We start from the raw sequence: 19489 nt of genomic DNA on the forward strand, positions 1-19489 counted from the left end.
GCAAGCTCTTTATAGCACAGCGTCTGCGGAGGTAGTGCAAGGGACTCGACCGTCCTGACGTCTTTTAGTGGATATCGCTTGCCTCCACTGATACCCGAAATCTCCACCTCTACCTGACGGGAGCTTTCTTCCTCACGGCTAACGTTGCTTGTCCAGGTTAGGCAAAGACGCTTTTCTGTGCCTTCAACCTGTGGTACGTCGGCTATTCCCTTTTCCAGGAGTGTGATGGACGATCCTTCGTCGATGAAAGCTAGCGTCTCAATACACCGTCCTTTGTTGAAGAGTCGCACCGGCAACATGCGAAACAGTGTCGAGCTCTGGACGTTGTGAGCATTCACACCTTCCGTTGCATCATTTCGCTGGCCTGCTCCGCCTCTTTGAGGTATTGGATGAGATGGATTGGTCGACGAACTGCCCGAATCGCCGTGCAGAAGCGGATGGTGTCGCATTTGACAACCTTCACAGCGCGATGAGGACCGGCTGGGTTTTCTTCCGTGCTTCCCGAGGCAGATACGACACAAATAATAATTATGCACCACTTTCCAGCGGTCATCCCGGTCCATCTTTTTGAAGACGTCACAATCCTTCACTCGATGGTCTGGATTCCCGCAGACCAAACAGCTAATTGGCGAAGCTGCTTTTGGTGATTCCACCTTCGGGGCCTCGTCAGCTGTTGCGTCTGATGTAGCAGCATGGGCATTCACAAAACCTTTCAGCTTCTCCTCTCTCTTCTGCTTACTTCCCCTTGGATCCAACGTAAGAGTGACTTCAGCTGCTGCCGAGACCAGATTTGCCATGTACCGACCGAATACACGGAGGTCGACCGCCGCGAATTGTCGTTTGAACGCCACCCAGTCAAGCTTCAAATTTGCTGGCAGCTTATCCACAAGTTCTTGGAGCAGCACCGGGTTAGATAGATGTTGCACTTGTCCCGCCGCCTCCAAATGTTCGCTGAAGTTCTGTACCGCCATGCCGAAAGCCGCGACTGTGCACAAATTATCCGCTTTTGGTGCTGGAACATCGCGGATCTTCTGGAGCAGCGCGTATATTATTTGTTCTGGCCGCCCGTACAGCATCTGCAGCGTATGTATCACTTGTGGCACTGATGTAGGTAATAATAAACGACTACGAACTGCCTCCAATGCGGCACCCTTCAGGCACTGTTGGAGACGACCAAGGTTTTCAACGTTACTGTAGCCGCATGCTTCCGTGGAGGTGTTAAAAGCACTGAAGAACATGGGCCACTCTTCGGAATTGCCACTGAACAACGGTAAATCCTTCAGCATAGCATGTCGCGCTGCGATTTGACGGGGTGTAGAGGCTAGCTCGTCGATAATCGCAGCTGGTCCCATTTGTCCACCAAGAGGTCCCATTTGCCCACCCAGAGGGATTTGCGGGAGGTATGGATTAGGTTGCGGAAGCATCGATGGAAAGGAATAGGGGATGTAAGAGGGATATGCATTTATTGAACTGGCTACAGGATTCAGTGTTCCTACGCTACCGTAAGCATATTGCGAAGAGGCTACCTGACCTACTGGTGCGAAATTGTGTAAACTATTCGGTATCTGATATGGCTGACTCACGTGCCACGGTTGCATTGGATGACTTCCAATCTGTCCCACTGAGCTGATGTATGGTAGCAGGCACTGGGTGGAACTGGTAAAGCCTGTCACTGGATTGACCCAATTGATCGTGCTGACTGGCGTCGACGCCCCCGGTCCGTTTGCTCCTCTGCCAGGTTGAAAATCGTGGGAGAGGCTCCCTTGCCCACTTGCATACCCACTCGTTGTCGGTTGGCTTAGTTGCGAGTTTGATTGCATCGGCATCGTAGGAGAGATTATCCAAGAAGGGAGAACAGATGTACCTCCGAACAATGACGTGACCGCAGGTGACGATGGTGTTGTTTGTGGAATAATTTTTGTATTTCCAGCAGCGGAATGCTGCGGTCTGGTTCTGGAAGACGTTGCTGAGACCGTCACCGTTTTCGCCGGCGCAGAAGTTAGCTCATTCTGGCTGATGGCGACCTGATCCAAGCGATGTAACCAATCTCCAAGACTACCAGCCATCACATCCCTGTTGGTTGCTCCACACCTCGCATTGATGATGTCGTACTGCGCTTTCCACATCTCTTTCTCCAACTGTAGCTTACGTTGTTCCAACTGGATCGTCTGTTGCAGCTCAATTTCCCTTAGCAGGAATGCCTTCCGCTCTTCCAACAGTTTGAGGTTAAGCTGGACGAGTTCCCCAATCGGCTTTGCTCCTTCGTCGGATCCGTTCGCGTTAGTTTGCCCGTGTGCAGGTTCGAGGCCAACCGAAACATTCGAATCAACACCGACGACGCTGTTAGCAGATTCGACGACGCATTTATGGCACATCCAATGTTCGTCCTTTCGCCCTTCATCGAAACCAGCACATCCGAAGTGCGACCATTTGCCGCATCCTTCGCATTGTACCATGTCATCGGCGTTGTTGGCGAGATCGTACATTTGGCAATCGAAACGATCCGTCTCCGGCATCCTGGTTTGCTACTTGCAACACGTTGCAACAAATCTTTGAGTTTGTTGGGGGTTTTTCGGACGACTCTTTGCAGCACGCGGGAATTGTTGGTGAGCGAGCTCAAAGCTATAATATAATATATTCACATAATGAATTCAGATATGATTTACAATAATTCATCTCGACTTACATTTGGTCTCCTTGTTTTGTATACAGCGAAGCTTACTACAGGATGACTTAAATTGATTTCAATATTAATTTCTAATAACACTCGGATGGAACTCTACCTTTTTGTGGTTAGCAAAGATGTGTATGAGGAAAACATATGGGATTGTTATGACAGCTGTATTTCGACGGTTATCAGATGAACTGTCATGGAGCGGTGCTGATGCTACTGAAATGCGCAGGATGATATGAAGTGAACAGTGGCGTGATTTGCCCCCTCAACACGTTATATACGTGTTACTTTTTCAACCAAAAACTTGTTTCAATAGTCTTAAAATTGCTTCCAAAACAGGCTATTGAAATCAAAAATCGGTATATAAGCGAGCGCTGCTCGGAAAACCACTCAGTTATAATTGAACATGTTGTCGCTGTTGTGATGAAGCTAACTTCGTTTATCATGAAAACGCTGATGAACGGTGTCACCAAGAGCCTGTTTGTGCACCTTAGGCCAGAAGGTAATCCACCAGGAGGAGAGTAATGGAACAAATGGTTCCGCTTAAGACATCGGAGCAGCTACCACACACACATATACGCGGAACTATTTTCGTTTGGTTGCCATCCAGCATCGAGAAGATTCCGGAAAGATGTCATCGTTGCTGAAAAATAATCTACCAGTTACCCTTGGAATTGAAAAATACATTCATGCGAAAGAGTTTATTTGAATGTTTTCTATCCATATAACACTGCAACCAAATACATTTGGTTTTGTGATTTTTTAATCAAGTGCAATGAAGTGGTTATCGAGTTAGCATTAACCACTGGTGGGCTTCGAGTATCGAGGAGAATCTGGAAAGATGTTTTCGTTGCTGAAAAATAATCTGCCAGTTCCCCTGGGAATTGAAAGAAACATTCAAGCGAAAGAGTTTATTGTAATATTTTCTAACCATATAACGCTGCGTCCAAATACATTTGGTTTTGTGATTTTTCAATCGAGTGAAATTAGCAGGAAAGCTTCTGAAGATTATTCTTCCCCATCATATAATTTTGAATCGATTATTGCTCAGTCACTGAAAGTTTCAAACTCAGAGAGTTCATTCGCCTCTAGTTTGCCTACCACATTGCCATCGTCTCCCAAATATTCATTTATTCATTCATTCAGAATGGGTTAAGATTCAACTTCAAACATAAGATCACTAAATCAACAATAGTCTTACGTCACCCTTGCGGTTATACCATAGATATAACACACTTCCTGTTTTTTTGTTTGTTCCATTCGGTTGGGAGTTACAGGGTGGTACGAGGTACAGGGGGTCAACAAAGAGAAAATTGCGCCGGCTAGTGACCATTCTATCCTCGACTCCTCGAGTCGAGAAAGACGCACCACGCTAGATATGGGGTACAGACTAGGGGGGTGTTGCTGATTAATGGTCAGCTGCATCCCAATAGGAATAGCATATCCCGTGTCGGGCACACGTACAGAGCATCGAAGACTGCAACATACCAATTATGAGAACACTTGTAATACTAACCTCGAGGCAACCGCGAGTAATCGGTTACATATTACTAACATAGTTGTAAGACAAAAATTGTCAAAATATTGAACTCCCGGCCCCGTCAGGCTAACGCCACATGTGCCTTAATAAAATATATATTTTGGAAAAAAAAAGAGAAAATTCGGTACATTTTACACTTTTTCTTTTATAATGGGAAAATGCAAGCCAGGCCGCTGAAATTGTGAATAGTGTTCATGGTACCGATACTGTAACAGTAAAATACTTCCACCTAAATATTTTTTTCAAAATTTATGATCTAAAACAATTTTTTGTTTAAATTTGTTTTTGATTTTTTTTAAATTTCTTTTTTTACTTTTTATTTTAGTGCAATACACTAAATCAAAATCTCTACTATCAACAAATGGACCGTTCGAAGCTAGCGATTGAACAGAAACGTTCAGAATTGGCCAACTAAAGAGGTGTTGTGTTTCATCAGGATAACGCAAGGCCACACAATTCCAAGAGTTTGATTGAAACGTTTTGAAATTTATTTGATTATAGCTAATCAACGTGTTATCGAATCGTTGACCGCCGAACGCCTGTTTCATCACCGGGAATAGTACATTTGAATTTTTTCAATTGCTCTTGAGTTACGCGAGCAGAATGGGGCCGCGCATTATCGCGGATAAGGAATACTCCGCCTTCGTCAATAAACCTGGCTCTTTGTTCTTAAACGCGGTTCTTAATCGGTCCAAAACCTCACAATAGTACGGTGATGAAATAGGCGTTCGGCGGTCAACGATTCGATAACACTGAAGGAATTCGTGACGCAGTTACATCGTACTTCAAAAAGTTGGACGCTACGCACTCCGCGCTCGGAATAGAAAAACTCGTGCCACGGTATGAAAAATGCCTCGATTGTTACGGCGGACGTTATGTAGAAAAATAGAAAATAAAACGTAGATTACGAAAATCACCTTGTTTTTTGTCCTAACTTTATTTTCCGCGATTTCTGAGGCACTGAAACTTATTTTTTGAACGATCCTCGTACATTACAATTCCCTTATCCCTAAACGGTTTAAATTGATGAAAACTGAAAGCATTCCCTTTTTCCTATACATTTGTTCTGCCGATTTTTGTGCTTTAGGGTGGCAGCAAAAATGGTCATGTCAAATTTGAGAAACCGACCATGTACATTTTGTTTATTGGCCAAAAAAATGACCTGTGCAAAGTTTCAGCTCAATCGGATATGATTTAGGGGTACCTCAAAGCGATCCTCGAAGATCGAAAATGAAATTTGGAAAATCGATTTTTTTTTGATGCCAAATGACTAATGACAAATGACCCTAAATCATATCCGATTGAGCTGAAACAGGTAATTTTTTAGGCCAATAAACAAAATGTATATTTGAAATTCGATGATGAAATTTTTTCCATACACCGATTCCACCCTCACCCTCAACCACTGAAAGCTTTTGACGATTTATTAGTAATTTTTAAAAGAACACAAAGATGCTGAAAAATAAGTGATACACGAATCAAATACTGAAACAGAAAAGTTAACTAAATAGCTAAAAAGTTATGTCAAAAATTTGTATGCATTCTAAAATAATATCCGAAGTGATATAAAGCAGATTAAATGGTTCATATAGGGTTTACGAGAGGTTTTGTAACGATTTGGAGTGGACGATTTTGAAAATATGTCGAAATCTTTGGCTTGTCGGGTGTTTACACGATTTTCCCAATAGTACAAATTTCTCTAGTTTTATCAAACGATGTCTTCAATATGCATATCTGGCTGTCATCACAATTAAAACGAAGAATTCTCTCTGTCAAATAATCGTCAATCTCAAATGTCATTTCGAATATTGATTATTTTATATGTCACATAGGATAGGGTGAATAACAAAAATGTTTCACTTAATAACCTAAAATTTTCCACTTTTCACATAGCATCTGAATGAATGAGTTGTTAGGAAACTAAATGCGTTATCTTTTTATTTTCACGTGTTCCTATATAGCAATGATTCTATGCTAAATGGATTTGGCCTCATACTAGTTTTATGTGTCTCGGTACTTTCGTCCAGAACATCGTCAATACTGTCACGCATTTCCATCAAACAGTCTTCTGGTGTTTCATTGGATTCAGCTCCACCGACCACATCGATGGAATCCGCGTCGTCATCATCGTCTCCTCCGCCTTCGCTCTCTGAGCTGGAATTATTGCGGTGCTGAGAAAGGTACTCCGCTTTTAATACTTCTAAGTCAACGGCGATTCCTTTCGCCCGTAATTTCCTAGCTTGACGTTCCAGCGCCTTAGCAAGCTTTTTTCGGCGTCGTGCTCTGCAAATACAGTAAGGTAAACAATTAATCTATCAACAAGACAAATTCTAAGGAAAGAAATCATGTAAAATTATTTCAATTTTTATATTTCACTATGATCATAAGCATTAATAATAATAATAATTACAACCATTCTAAGTCAAAAATTTTTGAAGGCTTTTTTCTATAATAGTGTACCAATATTATAGAAAAAAATATAAAATCTAAAGCTTTGTTTTTACCTATTTTTGCAAAACATATCAGAAAGACGAAATTATGAATTTTGACCGAGAGTTTCCAGTGTTTCGTCTTGTCGCACTCGTGTATTGTCTGAACGTCCAGAATCAAAGCCCAAGGGGAACATATTGAAACTAATTCAGAGGTATTGCTTGATCATGGTCACAGAACAAATGTTCGAAATGTTGGCCTCAACGGCAGTCGCAAGCTTCTCACTTTTTCACTCGGAATTCGGGAGCGTGATGTTTAACGTTTCAAAGAACGTTTTTCTGCTTCCCGGTTCAATCAAAGCGTCGAAGCGATACAGTGGACCGGAAGCTGCGTCAGAACGACATGAAGGCTTTTAAAGGGAATTCAGGATATCCAGACGCAGGATGTGGTTACCAAACTCAGTGATGTTCGCAGTGCAGTACAGGAATACACGCATTCGGGAAGTATTCAAGTATCGGACTATTGAGAAACTGAACAGGGCTGTGAAGCAAAACATTCGATTGCAGTGTGCTGTACGAAATTCGATTGCAGTGTGTTGTGCCAAATTCGATTGCAGTGTGCTGTGCGAATAATTTGAAGCCCCATGTATCAAACATAATCAGCCCTATTGTGTATTCTGACGGATTTCCATTTCGTTCGAAACCGTTATTTCGTTCGAGTTATAATTTTGCATTTCCTATTTCGAACGTTTTGTCCATTTAATGTACGAAGAGAAACAGATCAAACGAAATGCAAAAACAGCTCGAACGGAATACAGAATGAAATTTTGTCAAGTCCTTCGTAATATTTCGAATCGATCGAAATACAGAAAATAGGTGAATAGCTTTTTAACGAAGATCAGTTAGTGACTTTTTAAACATTTATTGTCATTGTTGAAAGAGACGGTGTATCTACTATCGAAGATACTGGCGATTTTGATTATTTATTACTATTCTTCAACATAAAAGGGAACAAGTATTTTTGACTAGTGAGGTGCATCGCAACATCATTCGCTATTCTCGTGTTCGAACACTGGATCTGTTTATTTGTGCTCCCGATATTGCTATCAACGAATCTGTTAAGCCACTGTAGCGGTGGATTTGCACCATCCTCCGTTAGTACTATCATTATCGGCTACAGGAGGAGCAGTGTTGGCTGTTGAGGATCGGAACGAAGGCGAACAAGCGTTGGATTACGCAAAAATAATTTTGCTGCATTTAACGAGTTTCTGAGTAGCTACAATTGGAGTGCCCTTGGTCAGGACGTTAATGACATGGCGACGCGTTTTTGCGAAATCGTTTGCAGCTGGCTCGTGACGAATCTCCAATGTCTCCAGCTTGGAGCACTCCACTCCTTCGCGTCCTACGACGCGACAGAAATTCCTGCCAACGTAAATTACGCCGTCGACGAACTGTTGAAATCATACACAACTATCAACTCGCTAGTAGTGCATACCACAGCCTTAACCCTACCCTCCACAAATCATATGTGCTTCGTGTCCAGACAGCCCTGCGGAGGAATCCAAGGAGCTTCTGGAACAGCAGATATTGCAGATATATAGAATTTCTAATTATGCTTTTTCAATTAATTTATTTAATATAATAACTACTTGACAGCACAAGATGAATGCCCTGTGGCTATGGCCTTCATGATGAGAAACAAAACAAAATGCTTGATATTCCAATAAAAATATGAATTTTTATATTCCTTTCGAAGTTAGGAGTTATATCTCACCAGTACAACATGGCTTTATGCCAGGACGCTCGGTTAGCACCAATCTTCTGGAGTTCTCGTCGTTTTGTATCAACCGTCTAGAGGAACGCGCTCAAGTTGATGCTATCTACACCGACATAAAAACCGCTTTCGATCGAATTGACCATCGCATCCTACTGAGAAAACTATCCCGTCTTGGTGCTTCCGACGGATTCATCAACTGGCTGAGATCATACCTGTCTGGAAGAACGCTCCGTGTCAACAGGGAACGCTCTTGTATCACACACATCTCCGTTTGCTGTTTCTTCGGGTGTTCAGCAAGGCAGCAATCTTGGACCACTGCTGTTCGCGATCTTCTATAACGATGTGTCGCCTATTCTAGCATCTGACTGTGTATCGATATATGCAGACGACTTGAAAAGCTATCTAGCCATCAAAACTCTCGAGGATTGTCGTCGGTTACAGAGCCTGCTTGACCAGTTCGTGAGTTGGTGTCGCCTGAACAAACTAACCATAAATAAATGTGTCATCATGAGTTTTCATCGAAAAAGACAGCCAACTATATTCAACTACACGATCGATGAATTCATCTTGGAGAGAGTCAGTCAGGTCAACGACTTGGGTGTAACTCTCGATCCTAAGCTCACTTTCGATGCACACCGATCTGCATTGATATGCAAGGCCAATCGTCAGCTTGGTTTTATTTCGAGAATCCCTAGGGACTTCACTGATCCCTACTGCCTGAAATCTCTATTCTGCTCGCTTGTTCGGCCAATTCTTGAAACCACATCTGCGGTATGGAGCCCTTATCAACACGTGTGGATCGTCAGGATTGAACGATTCAAAAATGGTTCATCCGTAGAGCGCTTGGGAATTTGCCTTGGCGTGACCCGCGGAACCTGCCGGCATATACAGCTAGATGTCGCTTATTGAATTTGAATACTCTTGAGCAGCGGCGTAGTGTGCGGGTGGCAAACCCGGCATTTGCCGGGAGCGCTGACCCTTTGGGGCGCCAAAATCCAACAATTTTCAAAAGCAGTTTTTTCCCCGAATTATATTTCTCGCGTAACTTTTGAAAAGGTCCTATGTAACAAATGTAAACAAATCGAGTTAATGGATGCACGCTATTAGTTTTCAATCATTGAATGTATTACAAAAACAATCGTTCACGTATCTATCTTCTTCATCTTTTTGTCGTCGATACAAAAAATATCCAATGTACAGATTCGAATTTTAAGACGGCCGAAACGTCCTAAGTAACAAAGCAGTCAAAACAACTCGCAGTCGTACTTCGGTCGTTTTGGAATTTGTTTCTTACAGGTGTTGTTATCGATTTCAGTGCAATTCAACGAGTGATAACAATAATAATCAGTCTTTAGAACGAAATGCTGATATGTGGATTGTTGTTTATTAGTTAGTTTCAAATTTTTATATGAAACAACGTAATATGTCCAATGTGCAAACGCGGGCAGTCAAAACGTCCAATGTAACATTTTTCGCTCCGAGGCTTCAACCTTAATCTCAAATCACGGAACAATAGTTACGATTGGTTTTACGGAGTGATAAAAATTGATTGCATTTAAGACAATTCGCGAAATAATGTTCGGGTCTACGTTTTTCTCGAGTTGGCGAAAATGTTACATTGGACCTTTTCAAAAGTTACGCGAGATTTCATCTTTCAATTGAGTAAAAAGACATTCATCATGAGTAGTTGCTTCTAGATGAAACCAATAAACTCTCATTGATTTTCGAAAACTTGAAACACCCAACATTACATCAATACCCTTTTGATGTTGTTGACATAGGACTACGTCTTTCATTTCTATACTAATACAGACTTCGAAACCACGGAGCCTGAGGGAAATCAGCATTGCAAAATACATGCGAGCTGCGGGTACTTTTGTACTCGCTTGCGTTTCTGGAAATCGGAATGCTTCCCTAACACAGACTTCAAAACCATGGAGCCAGGGAAAATTGGCATAGCAAATTAGAAGCAAGCAGCGAGTACTTTTGTACTCGGATTGACTATGGATTTAATATGGTATGACACGGTGTAGTGGATATGATCGAATTATATTACATATCGAAGAAATCACAATTATAAAAGCAGCGTTATAAAATTATTTGTTTACGAATGCTGCAATCGATCGTCGCTATCGGGAAGCTGGAATTGTTGGGAAGGAGGTCTGTGTAATTCCGAGGAGGAATCTATTCCATCTCAAGTTAATAGTCCTGCTCCGGATCAACGATGATTCCAATTGTCGGGGCTGGGGGAGTGGGTACTATTTGTGATGGGTATTTCCGAGAAGGAATCGATTCCTCCTTTGAACGTTAATAATTCTTTTCCGGCTGAACGAAGTGGTATGATAATCACTTTATTCGAAAGATGAAAGTCTAAGATTTATATGCTTTTTACGTATTGATTGCTAAGTCAACGTTAGTCCTACGTTCACCTTGTATATAGGCACCTAAGTGTAATAATAGTGATAAATTTGAAAAAAGGGGTATTTTTTGGGGCACCATTTTCATAGCTGCTATTGAGCGTCGTAGGCGTATTCAACAAGCCACCTTCGTCGCCAAACTTCTTTGTGGTGAAATCGATGCGCCTAACATGCTCGAGAGGGTGAACCTTCGGGCTCCCAGCAGAATTCTACGATCCTCATTTCTTGCTGCAGCCGCTTTCTCATCGTTCAACATGAACCGATCACGGAAATGATCAGAATCTTTTCGTCCATAGAGCAGTTTTTTGACTTTGGAGAATCATCACTACGCCTCAAAAACCGAATCGAGAACCCCGATGTGATTAATGTTATTTTTAAAGTTATGTTTACATGTTTTTGTTCGACTTTTTTACAAGTTTTCATTCATTAAGACGACGTTGACAGATGAATGTTATATCTAAACAAATAAACAAATTGTTTTGAAAAGTGTAGTTGATGCAGGTGGAATACCGAAGACTAAATTTCTCAAAACAATGGATAATGGAACGATACTGCGTTGAGGTACATTGAAGTATTCGGAAATCGTTTTAATGTCTTCAGAGATGACCGTAATATTCACAAATCCCATAAAAAATCGGGAGGCGGCGTCCTTATTGCTATTAATTCATTAATAAATTCAGAACATATTCCAACAACAGAATTCGACGAGTTTGAGCAAGTGTGGGTCAAAGCACTTATTGCGGGAGAGATACATATATTTGCATCTGTTTACTTCCCCCCTGATCGTGCTCAACTTAGTTGTTATGAGAAATTCTTTGAAGTTGCTGAAAATATTTTATCTTCCTTTGCACCAGAATCAAAAATCCATATATACGGAGATTTCAATCAACGAAATGCGGACTTTATCACTGATTCTGAAAATGAATTTATCTTGCTTCCAGTTGTTGGTGATAATAAGACTCTGCAATTTATTTTTGATAAAATAGCCGGTCTTGGGTTGAATCAAATAAACAATGTTCAGAATCGACAGAAATGCTTCTTGGATTTCTTGTTGACAAATATGACCGAAGATTTTTGTGTGACGGAATCATTAACTCCACTTTGGAAAAATGAAGCTTTCCACACAGCTATCGAATATTCTATATTTATAGATAACACTCAAAAACCATTTGATTATGAATTTGAGGAAGTCTCTGATTACACTAAAGCAAATTACCAATCAATTAGGTGTAAGCTTAACTATATCAACTGGCAGGATTTATTTAGAAGTGTGGAAAACATTGAAGTAGCAGTGACGACTTTTTACTCGATGATCAATGAAATTATAGAGCAGGAGATGACAAGAAGACGAAAAAGGAGAAATATGAACACAAAATATCCGATTTGGTTTAATCAAAGCATAAAGAATCTAAAAAATAAAAAACAGAAGGCACATAAATTTTATAAGAAATACAAATCTGACGCTAATCTCCAAAAATATCTGAACATTTGCGAACAGCTCAACTCAACTGTTAAAAGCGCTTTTGAAGATTACAGCTTAAAAACAGAGTCGGATATAAAATCTAACCCGAAAAATTTCTTTAATTACATAAAAACAAAATAAAAAAGCAATGGTTTTCCATCACGCATAAACCTTAACGATACCGTGGGGAATGACCCAGAAAAAATTTGCAACCTCTTTCCAAGATTTTTTCAAGAAGTTTATATTGTAACAGCTGAGGAGGACCGAGATCGTGACTTCTTTGCATTTCTTCCAGAATTTCCATGTGATGTTGGAGTCAGAAAACTAACTTACATTGAAATTTTTAACGCATTAAATAAGCTCGATGTCTCGAAAGGTCCAGGTCCTGACGGAATTCCACCGGTTTTTATAAAAAATTTGGCATCTGAATTAACTCATCCACTTTTATGGCTTTTCAATACGTCATTGGAATCAGAAAGGTTCCCAAAAATATGGAAAAACTCTTTTCTTGTACCAATATTCAAATCCAGTAATAGATCCGATGTAAGAAATTATCGTGGAGTAGCAATTATTTCTTGCATTCCAAAACTCTTTGAAGCCATAATAAACCAAAAACTTTTTCAACAACTAAAGACACGAATTACGAATAAGCAACACGGTTTTTTTTCAAAGGAAAATCAACAACAACAAATTTGCTGGAATTTGTCACATTCACTTTGAATGCAATGGATAATGGTAATCAAGTTGAAGCTCTATACACTGACATTAGTAAGGCTTTCGATCGTGTTGATATACCCTTACTCCTTCTTAAACTTCAAAAAATAGGGATAGAAGTCAAGCTATTGAAATGGCTAGAATCATATTTGACTGACCGCACCCAAATGGTAAGATTTAATGGGGAAATTTCAAAACCAATATTTGTTACATCCGGAGTTCCTCAAGGCTCTCATTTGGGGCCACTTTTGTTCATTTTATTTGTTAATGACGTTTGCGTTTTTCTTAACAGTGTTAAGGCACTTATCTACGCAGATGATATGAAACTGTATATGGAAATAAAGAATGAAGAAGACTCTCAAACATTCAAAAATGAAGTTGACATAGTTTATAATTGGTGCACTAAGAGTTTATTACAGCTCAATGTTAGGAAATGCACTTTGATTACTTTTACAAGAAGAAGAACACCATTGAACAATGGTGTTATACTGGGTAATCAACCCATCAGTAGATGTCAACGAGTAAGAGATTTAGGTGTGATCTTAGATTCGAAACTAACCTTCGTGGATCATTATAATACAATCATCCATAGAGCAAATGATGCAAAAAGTATCTTTGTGATCAGCTTAATTTTGCTAGTGCTCCCCAATTTCTTCATTTTAATCGTGTAAAACCATCTAAAACGTAATAAATTCCACGCAGTACAATTAACTAATCGCTCATGCTCATGTTGATAACTGGACATACATAAATCTGTGAGCAGAAAGCCTTTTATTCCGATTTTTGTGGTACAATCGCGCTATACTGAGTGGAACTGAGCCAAGACATCTTTGTGTTCACCACAACAAACTGCTGTGTATCGCTTTGTTTCCGCAGTGTGTTTTATCACCTTCGTTTTGTGTCAGCATTCACCATGAAGAAATGTGATGCTAACCCGTGCTTTACTACATCCAATCGTAGTGGCAAAATTAGTTGCTGGAAGTGTGGTAAAACATTCCACTTGAAATGCGCTGGAATCTCGGGCAACCAGCAGAAAATCATCCGAGATTGCATCGGTGCTGTTTGGTTATGTCCTCAATGTCGGGATTTGGCAGCTTGCGTTGAACAACGAAGCCCAATGCTGAGCATGATTTTCTCTCGCTTAACGTCGATAATGAAACTAGTCGGAGCTCAAATCGACGTAACTCGTTCATTATGCCGCGCATATGGTGAAAATCTTCCACGACACAGTTGCTGTAACCGCTCTCCTCATACCAACGTCACGATTGATAAAAACGCGTTCGACGAAGTGATCGACAATCTACAATTCGAATTCACTAACGTGTTTGAATCGTTTGCTGCCGATTCGGTTTCGGGAAACAATAATAAGCGCAATCGCACCAGCAGTGGGTCATCACCGCAACTCATAGCTACTCGTACGGAGAAAAGACTGCGCACTGATGCTTCAGTTGACACTTCGGATCTCATGGACACAGTCGAAGTTACTCCAGTCGTTTCTGGTTCAGTTGCAACCGCAATACCACCGCCTTCACTGCCGTCAACTTCTGTTTTGGACCCTGTAATCTCAACTACTGCTACAACCTCCAGTGATATGCACAACGACACTACAGCTGGTTCTAAACGATCGATTAACTCTACTGCAACATCAACATATGTTCACCGTTCATCTTCGCTCATCCCCTCACCTGTGCTGGCTACATCCACTGGTTTCACAGGTAACGTTCTACATAGTATATGTCCAGTCGAAGCTGGACTTGATACTACACCTCTCACCTATTCTCAACCGATATCAGGTGTTACGACTGTCTACGATATGATCAACAAAACTACAGCTTGTTCGTCACGATCTAATGTTCCAACTGCAACGTATGTTCACCGTTCATCGCCAAAGGATGTCATCTCGTCCAACCGAACCGCCATTCGTTCGATAATGCCGATTGGACCATCTGCTGTCGACGTCGCTACGATAAGCTCCAATGTTACATTAAACGACAACGCACTGGCTGTGAGATTAGAGAGCAACGCTCGTCGGTCACCACTATTAATTGCAAATGCAGGTAATGCTAGGGACAACCAAAATGTGAATAGGAATAACATGTCTACGATTACTCTTCCTACACTCTCCGTTGCACCGATCACAAAACGATTGAATTGGTTTTATCTCACCCGGTTCCTACCTTCCGAATCCTCGGATAACATAATTCAATTCATTTCTAAGAAATGCGGTTGTGATCCTTCGATTATTCGGTGTCACAAGCTGGTTCGTCAGAATAGGGAAGATAATGTTCCATTGTCTTTCATTTCATTCAAATTGGGTGTTCCTGAGATTATTGAGAAGGTGATTACATCTCAGAACTTTTGGCCTGTTGGAATATCGATCACTACTTTCGTAATTCGTAATCCGACTACAATTCAAAATGTGCAACAAACCTCACCTCACCGTATTGCATCAATCTCAAACCAACAACGTCGAGCAGCCGCCTAACAAGATTCTGATAACGCTCATGGTTATTTTTTATGCAACCCCACAACCTCTGCCCTAATGGTGAACAGGGATCCAGCGTAACTTGTTCAGAGAATAAGCGCTCCATAACCTCGTCATCAAGTCCGAGTGTCGCTTGTATAGATCATAATATTTTAATTTATTATCAAAATGTCGGCGGAATGAATACCTGCATCACTGATTATTATCTAGCATGTTCTGATGCTACATACCATGTATATGCCTTTACTGAAACGTGGCTCAATATCAACACATTGTCACAACAATTGTTCGATTCTTCTTACATAGTCTATCGTCTAGATCGATCAGCTGCGAATAGTTCCAAACTCACCAAACTGGAGGTGTTTTGTTGGCTATTAGATCGAAATACATCTCACGTGAACTACTTCCTCTAGATGGCCAAAGTGTGGAGCAGATTTGGGTTGCTGTGACGTTTTATAACCACACTACTTATATTGGCATTGCCTATATTCCTCCGGACCGTGTAAATGACCCAGCCGTGATAGACAAACACATTTCTTCGGTTATGTGGATAATGAATCAAACAAAACTGAATGACAACATCTTGCTCCTCGGAGACTTCAATCTTCCTGGTATCAGTTGGATCAAAAATACATCCAACTACTTTTATCCTAATTCCTCGCGTTCTTCTATGCATCGTATGACAGAACGTCTACTGGACAGTTATAGTACTGCTGGTTTATATCAGAACGGAATATACAACAACAACAACCGCATTCTCGATCTATGCTTCGTAAATTTAGAGATGGTCCACAATACAACAATAACTTCAGCTCCATCTACTCTTGTTAAATTGTGTCATCATCACCCACCACTGCTGGTTTCATTACATGAATCGTCACCGCTCGTTTTTACAGACATAATCGAATCAACATATTATAATTATCGTAAATCAAACTTCGCAATGATGAATCGTTTCTTCTCAACTATCGACTGGAGTGACATTCTGAACGACCGCGACATCGATGGAGCCGCAATGTCCTTGTCGCATGTACTTCTTTATGCAATTGACCAGTTTGTTCCGAAGAAAACTATTAAGGATCATCCTCATCCTCCATGGACAAACTATCATTTGAAGCGTATTCGAAGAGAGAAACGACTTACTTTGAAAAAATATTCAAAATACCGAACTGATTTTTGGAGAAAACGCTACTCTGTCGCCAACAAAAATTACAAGTGGTTGAACAACATTTTATTTGGTGCTAATTTGACTCGCGTTCAAAGTAATCTACGACTCAGTCCAAAGGAATTCTGGAAATATGTAGATAAACAGCGAAAGGATCTCGGACTACCTTCTGTGATGACACACAAAAATGTTGAGGCCTCAAACAGAGAAAGCATATGTGCGCTGTTTCGGGAACAATTTAGCAGTGTTTTCGTTAGCGAAAATCTCAACAACGATTAAGTTTTCAAAGCAACAAGAAATGTACCTCATCTGCCATCTGTCTGCGCCCTCACTACCATTAGCCCTAGCAGAGTACAATTAGCTTGTCGCGAAATAAAAAATTCTACAAATCCGGGGCCAGATGGTATCCCCTCCATTGTGTTGAAGAAGTGCTCTGGTAGTCTATCGTCGCCACTAAGTTCGCTATTTTCTCGATCACTGGAATGTGGAAATTTTCCAAAAGCATGGAAAAATTCTTTCGTTTTTCCAGTATTCAAAAAAGGCTGCAGGAAAAATGTCAAGAATTACAGAGGAATCGCCAGCCTTTGTTCGGTGTCTAAGTTATTTGAACTCATAGTTTTGGAATTCATCTCCCATGCATGCAGTAGTTACATCTCACATCAACAACATGGTTTCTTTCCCAAGCGATCTACCTCAACAAATCTGGTACTGTACACCTCATTCATCGCTCGCTCTCTACAGTCACGTCAACAAATTGATGCAATTTATACAGATTTCTCAGCTGCGTTTGATAAAATAAACCACGAAATAGCGGTCGCTAAACTCCGACGTCTCGGATTCCACGGCAACTTCTTGAACTGGTTACGTTCATACCTGACTGGCCGTGTGATGTCAGTGAAAATAGGTGACACTGTATCTTCTCCGTTTCCAGTATCATCGGGTGTTCCTCAAGGTAGTCATCTTGGCCCTTACATTTTTCTTCTGTACCTGAACGACGTTAACTTTTGCTTGGAGTGCCACAAACTCTCTTACGCCGATGACTTCAAGTTGTTTTGGCCCGTCAATTGTCTTAATGACGCAGTGTACCTGCAGCAGCAGCTTGACATTTTCGCTGAATGGTGTGATAACAATAGAATGGTTTTGAATCCTGAAAAATGTTCCATTATATCCTTCTCGAGGAAACGTTCATCTGTCGTTTATGAATATAAATTGCGCAGTGTGATTTTAAGCCGTGTAGTAGCAATCAAAGATCTAGGAGTCATCATTGACAGTAAACTCACATTCAAGGATCATATATCTTACGTCACCGCCAAAGCTTCTAGAACTCTCGGATTCATTTTTCGTGTCACGAAACAATTCAAAGACGTTTATTGCATCAATGCACTCTATTGTGCGTTGGTTCGCTCAATTCTCGAGTATGCTTGCATAACATGGTCGCCTTACTATCAAAACGGTATTCAGCGCATCGAAGCGATTCAGCGTAAATTTGTTCGTTTCGCTTTACGTAATCTGCCCTGGAATGATCCCTCAAATCTTCCTCACTACGAGAACCGCTGTAAATTAATTGGACTTGATCTACTGAGCGTACGTAGAGACGTAGCTAAGGCTACTTTTATATCGGATCTGATTCTCACGAATATCGACTGTCCCGACCTTCTTCAAACGATCAATTTCAACATTTGCTATCATTCAGCTCGCGCAGTCCGAAGACATCGGTCGCAAATTTGTTCGCGTCTATTATAAAGTGGAGATTATACCGTTATCAGTTCGTGGCTGGTGAAGCGAAAGCCCTAACGGGGTTCTCTTTATTGCGCGAGTGAGGAGAGCAGCAATCACTACCAGCGTGAGGAAGAAGTCCTCCACGGCGGACGCGGTGCGTGTGCCGTATCATCGCTGTGTGTGCTTTAGCATCGTCATCGATTCCATCATCGTGTTGTGGTGCGATATACCGTTGCATCTGTGCCGAGCGATTGCCACGCGGTTCGATTGAGACACCGCTTCATTTCATTCGCATTGGTGTGCGATTTAGGTATAATATATATTAGGTTTAGAAATACAAAAAAAATAAGAATTATATTATTTTATATCTGCCGTAATGGCAGAAGGTCAAGTTGACATGGAGATTGAAACTACTGTTTCCTCCTCACTAGCTACAACGGGGGCTGGGAAGTCGCTTAAACGCGTTCCCCCCTCAGAAGATGTCTCTTCAGAGAAAGAGGTAATCTACCTTAACAAGCCCCCCTCAAGAAAATTGGCAAACTTTTCCTCTTCGCCCCCTCAATCTCCCGCTCCCGCTTCCGCTCTACTACCGAACTTGCCTCCCAGCCCTACTGATACCGCTCCCGTTCAACAATCGACCTCGTCCTCCCCCTCAGTTGTTTCCTCTCCTCGTGTCAAGGTCTATCCAGACGATGCACTTGGAGCTGGTCCATGGGTTGTTTTTTTCCGGCCTAAACCAAAAGGAAAGGCAATTAATGTCATTCAGGTTTCGAAAGATCTGGCAAGATTATATTCCTCCGTGGTCGAAATCTCTAAGGTTAGACCGAACAAACTGCGTGTTGTCGTGAGTGATCGGAAACACGCGAATGCAATTGTGATCGACGAGAGATTCTCCCTAGAGTATCGCGTCTACGTGCCCTCCCATGACGTAGAAATCTCGGGGGTGGTAACTGAAACTGGTCTGACGTGCGAAATGATAAAAGAAGGAGTTGGTAAATTTAAAAGACTCCCGTTGGTGGGTGTTAAAATTTTGGACAGCCGCCAACTAGGAAAAGTATCCCAAGAAGAGGGAAAAACTAAATTCACGCCGTCAGATTCGTTTCGAGT

General features: G+C 41.3%; 1 protein-coding gene across 1 annotated transcript in view; it reads right to left on the minus strand.

Annotated features, from left to right (window-relative positions):
• Nucleotides 1–5987: 5987 nt before the first annotated feature.
• Nucleotides 5988–19489, minus strand: part of LOC129780181 (homeobox protein unc-4-like) — a 124694-nt gene continuing 111192 nt past the window's right edge. The window contains exon 4 of the mRNA XM_055788186.1: nucleotides 5988–6497. Within this exon, the coding sequence (XP_055644161.1) occupies nucleotides 6158–6497 (340 nt within the window). The 3' untranslated portion in view covers nucleotides 5988–6157. The remainder of the gene's footprint in view (nucleotides 6498–19489) is intronic.

This window comes from Toxorhynchites rutilus, chromosome 3 (assembly GCF_029784135.1).
Source record: "Toxorhynchites rutilus septentrionalis strain SRP chromosome 3, ASM2978413v1, whole genome shotgun sequence".
Taxonomy (NCBI): domain Eukaryota; kingdom Metazoa; phylum Arthropoda; class Insecta; order Diptera; family Culicidae; genus Toxorhynchites; species Toxorhynchites rutilus.